This window comes from Nematolebias whitei, chromosome 12, assembly GCF_014905685.2.
Source record: "Nematolebias whitei isolate Nwh7 chromosome 12, NemWhi1, whole genome shotgun sequence".
NCBI lineage: Eukaryota > Metazoa > Chordata > Actinopteri > Cyprinodontiformes > Rivulidae > Nematolebias > Nematolebias whitei.
Genome location: NC_056509.1, coordinates 22,086,019 through 22,094,419, shown reverse-complemented (window position 1 = coordinate 22,094,419; position 8,401 = coordinate 22,086,019). Strand labels below are relative to the sequence as shown.

General features: G+C 39.9%; 1 protein-coding gene across 1 annotated transcript; it reads right to left on the bottom strand.

The window, feature by feature from the left end:
- Positions 1–2,838: 2,838 nt before the first annotated feature.
- On the bottom strand, positions 2,839–4,561 carry LOC119418056 (WAP four-disulfide core domain protein 3-like). Its single transcript, XM_037685304.1, has 4 exons — positions 4,375–4,561; positions 4,159–4,287; positions 3,208–3,336; positions 2,839–3,122 (listed from the first exon to the last, which is right to left on the bottom strand). The coding sequence occupies exons 1-4, from the start codon at positions 4,457–4,459 to the stop codon at positions 3,112–3,114; spliced, it is 354 nt and encodes a 117-aa protein (XP_037541232.1). The 5' UTR covers positions 4,460–4,561; the 3' UTR covers positions 2,839–3,111.
- Positions 4,562–8,401: the final 3,840 nt, after the last annotated feature.

Below are 8,401 nucleotides of genomic sequence, written 5' to 3'. Positions count from 1 at the left end.
ATGAGCCGGAATGGAACCCAGTAAACAACCTTCCCGCCGGATCATCCGAACTGGCGGGAAAGGCGTGGGACGTAAAAAAGGGTCCCTTCGATTTCCCGCTCTTAACGTAATTTATACGGACCGGGTGGGGCCCACACAGCAGGTGGGCGTGGACTAAATTTTTCAGTGTAATGCTCCGCATAACGGGATAAACCCACTAAGCAACATCTCTTAAAGGGCGAAGCCTATACGAAATAGAACGAAAGGCTGCCTCGGATCAAAATGACCCGAACCATCATTCGTGTTTAAAGGACCTGAGCTAAAACAACCTGAGGCTGCCCTCGGATCAAAATGACCTGATTCTTTCTCCCTCCAGGAAAATGAAAGGCTGCCCTCGGGTTAAAACGATCCAAACTGAGCTAAAAGAATGGCAGGGGGACGCGGGGGAGGGGGGTGGGTGGGTAGGCAACTCCTCTTAAACTTATTGGGAAGGACTTTTTGCAAAAAGTCCTTCCCAATAAGTCCAACTCCTGGAGGGGTTGGGCTTTTTAGTAGGACTTTTGCCGTCCACCACCCATTTGGCCTATACGCACTGGGTCACTCTGCTCTGCCACGTGCCCAAGAAGAACAGGAATGTGCTGCTCCTGACCACGCTGCCGCCACCCCTGCCGCCCCTTGAGGGAGAAGGTGGCCCTCTTACACAACATGCTCAATGTTTGGTGCTACAATGCCTTCATTGTGTGGAGGGAGCTCCGCCCCAGCTGGATGGCCGCCAGGCGTGACAGGAGGAGGCTCTTCCTTGAGCTGTTGGGCAAGGCTGTCGTTCCACTGCTCGTCGAGAGGAGGAGGTTTCTGCATTAATTGTGCCCGGTCCTCCGCCTCCCTTGTCAAGGAGTTCAGAGCCACTGCTGAAGCACGGCAGGCTGGTCCTCCTCCTCATCTGCGCACCTCCCACTGCTGCTCCTCAACTCCTTCCCTCCCTTCACATCGCTCCTACTTCAGCAGCTGATGCATCTCTCGTTTTTTTTTTCCAATCGGATCTTCTACGGCGCGACCTGTCTATCAACTCAGAAGGCGTGTCAGTAACTGACCAATCGACAACCTCAATTTGTCCCGAAGGTAAACGCCCCTTACCTGCTGACAAACTCATCAGGTTTTTTTCTTGAGAAACATTGTTTTAATTAAAACAATAAGTCTGTATCTGTTGTGAGATGATTTTAGAAGTTTTGCAGTTTTTAATCTACTTAATGAAGAATAGTATGACTTCAAATCGTTCATCAAACAGGAAGGAAGGCTTATTATCTCTCCTCTTACTACAGTGAATGTGGTACTTTGTTATAAGTACGACTATATTTATGGCATCAGAGAAAGCTGAGCTTCAGTTATCCACATAAAGTAAAATGTCATCAGCATGAAAAGAAGGAATAATAAGTTTGAGATTATTCCAGTTTCTGATGTCTGACCTAAGACTTTGTATTGACATGAAAATAAAATTGCTTGAGGGATTCATCTTCGGATTTACAGAAGACACAAGAATCAACATCAAATTTAAATCTTCTTTGCAGAAACATGACTACAGGATATATCTTATTTATTATTTTTAAATGATTCTCCTTCAATTTAGGAGATTTAGGCCATTTGACAAATTTAGAATGAGCAGAAGTCATACCGGTTTAATGATTTATACTGGGAGGTTTCTTGAAGGAATCTTTGTTATACTCAGTAAATCCTTTGTTGCAAACATTCTTTGATAATCTTATTACATTTGAAGTCAACTAAGTTACAGATATTTAATTTTTATTTGGGCATCAAATCGTCACCTTTGAATATATTTTTAATTAATTGAATCAGTTGTCGGTCAGGTTACTTCTTGTTGTGCCAACTCTAAAATAGTTACTGAATCAAGTGTTTACTTCCATCCATCCACGGGGTTATCAGCCTAAGTAGGGAGGCCCAGACTTCCCTCTCCCCGGCCACTTGGACCAGCTCCTCCAGGGGAATCCCAAGGTGTTCCAAGTGTTTACTTATGTAGGTAAAACTAGATGTTAAACAACCATTAAAATACACCAGAATGCAGGAAATTACTTCTACTTTATTCAAATTTTTTCTGGGGGAGGACCCCCAGACCTCCCCATCAATATATGGGGAGGTCTGGGGTATATATATATATATATATATATATATATATATATTAGGTCAATACGGTCTATACATTTATACCGTTTTTTTATACCGAACCGCAACATGGACCCCCACAAAAGTTATATCAAAACGACCAGCCTGGCTCCGGGAAGTGTGCACTTACTTTTATTGGCATTCACAGTTACCATTGAAACATATTTTGCTAACAAAGATGCCAAATTTACCATAGGAAATCAATAGGAGAAAACGCCACAGAAACTGAGTAACATATGGAGCCATTTTGGTTCAACATGCAAGAAAGGCAGTGCATTATGCAATGCATGGAAGGCACCTATTATTACCTATTATCACCTATTTTTATTATTAATTAGTAATATTAATAATAAATATTAATTATAAATTATTAATGTTAATAATTATCTGTTTTAATATAAATAATTATTAATAGTAATAAGTAATATTTAAAATTAATACTAATTATTGGTGTGAATATGAATAATACTGATTAATTATTAATATTAATAAATTAACAATATATAAATAATCAACAATAATAATTAGCATTTATAATTAATATTAATAATAATTAATATTAATTATTAATAATAATTTACATATACATATAAATAGGCAGTCCCCATCAAAGTTTCTCCAGGAACGTTCTAGTGTTGTTTAGAAAAGGATTGTGACTATTATCTATTGCCAATATCTGTTGGTTCTGTTATGTTAGCAAAAGATAATCAATAAAAACTAAGTAAAAAAAAAAGATAAGTGAAGAACTAGGCATAGGAAAGAAAAGGTACTGAAGCAAAAACATACACATAAGCAGTTTACTGATATTTTAATCAATATGTCTGTATTGAAGAAACAAACAACATAAGGAGTTGCTGGCAGGTTTGGTCACATCTATTCAGACAACACTTTTTGCCGCTGCTGCAATCACCATCAGCTTTCATGACAGTGAGGGAAGAACCGTCCTCTACCTCAAAATCATGGCAGCTCTGAAACACAAAAACAATCCATCTGCTCATAGGATCAGTAGGCGGAGAATAATCGAGGACTTTTACCACCTTATTCATATCTCACCTGGTACGGGTGTCATGCACTGCTGCCCACATCCATTAGGGCAGCACATTTTACCAGCTCTGCATGGTCTGTTCACACCACATGCCTCAATACATGGTCCAAATTTTCGCACTGGACATTTGCCAACGGCTGAGAAAAAAAGATGGAAAAAGTAGATTTTTGATTGTAGACGGTGTTTTTAACTGCCTGAACACAACTTTTTTTGTCACCTAAACAGATTTAACGTTATTATTAATGGCTACTTTATTAAATCCTGTTTCTTTTAGCTTCTGACAAAATGTGAGTTTTGAGAAGAGTCTGTTTTTGTCTTGCACTGCTTAAAGGAACGCTCTCAGTAACCACTACATCTTTTAAACATATTTCTGAAATAATCATTGGATGTACATCCACAGTTGATTAAGCTTTAGAGTTAACATCATTCAAGTTGACTGCCACAGCTAAGCAACTTCATCAAAAATAAAAATGACTAAAACTCAGTTTTACAGATGCTGAAGAGAATTTTGCTGCGGTAATAACCGAGTCATTCCCAACTTATTCTTAAATTCTAATATTTGTTTTGATATTTTCATTAAACATTTGGGCATTAAATTCTGCTGTTGACTCTGTCATGAGTTATCTTGTGAGCCTCAGCTACCACCATGTTGTTCTACTACCACTCCAACATGAATCCAAACAGTAGATGGAAACATTTGTTTCTGGGATGAATCTAATCCCCAAATATACAGTAAAAGTAAAATTATCATCAAATCACATTTTGATTTCAGAAATCCTATTTTAATCCATCCTATGACCCATCAGATTCTTATTGAAACCCTTTAAATGGTTCTGACACTACACTGTGAAGCTTTTGTCAAACGAATTCACGTAATTCAGCTAAACCAGTAGGACATTCTTGACTTAACCTGCCTGTTTATTTCCACATTTTCTAATTTTCGTTGGAAGATGACTTACGTGGAGGAATAAGAGAGACGCAGCGATGCCAGCAGCATTTTTGACCATCAGGGCAATTCCAGTCAGTGTCGCAATATAGCTGTATCGGCAGCATTTCACCGATCCACGGAGGGCCATTTGGACAGATCCCTGGTTTTAGAGAAGTGGTGACTTAATGAGGGTGACTAGTAAAACAAACAAACAGTTTAGAGATAAACACAAAATTAAAAAACTTACCTGGTTTAATTGGAACAGAGTAAGAGGGCACAAACAGACAAGATGCCATCAGCAGGACAGCTATTACTGAACAGTGTGTCTTCATGTTGATTTATCACAGTCAGAAACGATCTCCTGAAAATGTGTTAGGATAAATTTTCTGTTGAATAAACTGCAGTCTGAGCAGCACAGAGAACGCTGGGTTCTTGTGTCTGCAGAGCTCCTGTTAAAAGGTATATAGTAGCAACAGACACACCCAGATGTTCACTGCTTTTTTTCAGATGCATTTTTAAAATTCATTTGGTCACAAAAGGTTAAGGATCAAATCATGTTTGACATCTAAATGGGTAAGTGTTGCATTCTTTTCTTTGTTGTATGTATACTATTGTTGCATTTTTGCACTTTTGTTTACCTTCTCATTCAATTAAAAAAAAGTTTAGATCAGAAGAGCCAGCGATACGCATGCAATGCATTTTACAAAATAGACAAAAGAAATGACCGTTGTCACCAATTTAAATGGTTTTTTTTTGGTCAAAACTGGACTTAGTATAAGAACAGAACACTGAAGTGAATGCATTGTGCTTAAGATGATTGCATGCAGACTCATGTAGGGCACATTTTAGCATCTGTCCTTAAACCCAAAAACTATTTGGTGCAAAATAAAGAGTATATAAATACCAACTAAAGAGTTGCTTATTTTTGTCTGTGCAAACACCTAGGCCATGTTGAAAAAAACAATTTCTTTGCAACTAGTTCTTGTAGATTTTTCCGTTTTGCTACATTATGTTGTATGACCACCACACCCATACCTCCATCAGTACAGCAGCTGCAACACTTCTCATTTTTCTTTCTGCAGTTCACTCTTCAGAGGATGCCACAGCGGGTTTTATTTCTCCATCTCACTCTGTCTTCACTCCATCTTCATGTCCTCTCTAATTTCATCCATATATCTCCTCTATAGCCTTCGTTTTTGTCTTTTTCCTGGCAGCTACATTTCTAACATCCTCCTACCAATATACCCACTGTCCCTCCTCTGGACATGTCCAAACCATCTCAGTCTGGTCTCTCTAACTTTATCTCCCAGTTGTTCAACCTGTGCTGTACCTCTGATGATCTCATTCCTAATCTTATCCATCCTTGTCACTCCTAAGGAGAACCTCAACATCTTCAGCTCTGTCACTTTCAGTTCTTTCTCCTGTTTACTGTCAGTGTCTCTGTCTCTAAACCATACACCATTACTGGTCTCACAACTCTCTTGTAAACCTTTTTGATTGATCTTTGCTGCCACCCTTTTGTCACAAATCACTCCTGAAACTTTTCTCCATCCACTCCATAGACGAGATCCATTCTTTCACTTCTTTGCCTGAAGTTAACACTAGTACCTAAAGTCCTGCACCTTTGTGACTGCTCTCATTCAAATGCATGTTGTTGTTTTTTTGTTGTTGCTACAGTTGATTTTCATTCCTCTACCTTCAAGTGCATACTTCCACCTCTCCAAAGACTCTTTCATCTGTTCCCTGTTCTCACCACAGGTGTCATCTGCAAACACCATAGGCCGCGGAGATTCCTGCCTGACCTCATCAGTTAGTCGGTCCATGGACAGAGCAAACAAGAAAGTGCTTAGAGACAATCCTTGATGCAGTCCCACTTAACACTTCCTGAACTTCACTATTCTTCCACCAAGTTTCCTTATTGGCTTTTTTTTTTGTCTAAATGACATAACCTCTTCTACACAGAATGTAGTCTACATGTGTACTTCTTCCTCCACTCTTAGGTTACCCTATGATCCTCTCTCTTTTGAAAAAGGTGTTTAAAACCAATAACATTCTCTACACAAAATCCTCCACCATTTGTCTTTTCTGGCTGCTTTTCTTGACACCAAATAAATAAATAAATGCATGAATGAATGTATGCATGTATGTATGTATGTATGTATGTATGTATGTATGTATGTATGTATGTATGTATGTATGTATGTATGTATGTATGTACGTACGTATTGTATATATGTATGTCTAAGACCACTCCGTTACTGTATGGTGTTCCTCAGGGATCAGTCTCGAGTGCTATTCTGTTCCTTCTATACATCACCCCCCTTGGAAAGATTATCAGAAGCTTCAGAAATGCATCTTTCCATCTCTATGCTGATGATATTCAACTGTACTGCACCTTCAATGGCTCAGAATTACACGTTAGCTGAATTAGTAAACTGTTTCCCATATTAAAGCATAGTTGCTAACAACTGCCTTCAGTTAAATTCTAATAAGACTGAAACCCTGATCATTGCCTCTGAACAGAGTTTCTTGGATCAAGCATTACCTCGGTTCTCTGGGCTCCTCTTCTCAGCCGAGCCTCAGAAACCTTGGTGTTCTGTTCGACCAGTCAGTGTTGTTGGACAAACATTCAAAGCTTCTGGTAAAAAACTGCTTTCATCATGTGAGAAACATTTCTAAACTGAAGGCAATGTTTTCCAAATCTGACCTGGAGACAGTGTTGCCAGGTGTACGATAATTATCGTATTTGTACGACAACTTTGCCCTCTGTACGATCAATAATCCCAAAAAAGGCCAAATATACGATAATTTGACCATTCCGTGAATGTGTGGTTGTAATCAGTTGTTATCAGCCTCTCGCAACTGTCTGTCAGAGTTTTTTTGTGAACCCCGAAGGCATCTGTGTCCGCAAACAGATGCACGATTGTCTGGAAATTCCAGCCAGTTGTGCTTTTGTAAATGTTACCTACGAGTGACGTGTATGCGTTTGCCTCAGAACAACAGCCACGATTGGCTGTCAGACTGTCCAACTGAGAGATGGTGTGGTACCATCGGTTCACCTTCAAAGAGTAGGTGCATCATTACAAGTTCATTAATGTTCATAAATGTACATATTTTATTGTCAGTGACAAGGTGAGACACCTCCACGTGTTTATATGAACAGGTAACTATAGACTGTAAAGTTCATATTCATGATGCTTTTTCATTTCAGCTTGAAAACTGCAGGACTAAGGAACTCAACAAAAGCTGGAGCTGCTCGGTCTGTGGCCTCTCAGGAACGGGCACGTCCCACACACAACCTCAGGAATGTGCCCGTCACACACACAACCTCAGGAACGTGCCCGTCACACACACAACCTCGGCCTCATGATGTGAGTATTTCTATTTTAAACTTTTATTAATTTCATTTAGCCTTTATTTATACAGGTAGTCTCATTGAGTCACGAGAACTCATTTTCAAGAGGGACCTGTTTAGGGAGAAGATGGTGGGGGTTGAGTGCCTTGCTCAGGGGCCCCAGAGTGGGGCCAATGAGGGTGGAGGCAGGTGTGAGTGTTTCACCTTTTCCACCTCATTTTGATGTTGGTGGTACCGGGAGTTGAACCTGCGGCTTTCCAATCACAGGCCCATCTTGTAACCTCTGTGCCACCACTCCCCCACATAACATCATATCATAATGGTCATGGTCAAATTAAAATCTCACTGGTTTCCTTCCAGATGTGTTAAACAGCTACTGGTCCCCCTGATGTTTCCAGGTGTCTGTGGTCAGTGGATGAAAAGCCTGGCATGAACAAGAAGATGCTGGAGATCATCATTTGACGAGAGCTCCCACCTTCTAACTGTGAAGAACAAGAGCAGCTCAGTGATTCCCTCAAGGCTCAGTGAAGGTGCTGAGAGCTGCAGAGAGGCTGATCCATGGAGCTTCAACACAGCAACCTCCAAACATGTCCACCCTCACACACATCGTCCATGAAGACACTGGACCAGAGCACAAGACAATTCAATTCAATTAAATTCAAAAATACTTTATTAATCCCAGAAGGAAATTATATGTTGTTGTAACTCATCATCCTGGTTTCATTAAAGAGTTATTCTAGATGCTGATGGCTGTGGGCAGGAAGGATCTCTTGTAGCGTCTGTCCTACAACGGATTTGAAGAAGCCTCTGACTGAAGACACTTTGTTGTTGTATGACAGTCTGATGAAGAGGATGCTGAGGGTTGTCTATAATGTTCTTCAGTAAGAACAAGTAATAGTAATAAGACAGTGATAACAAT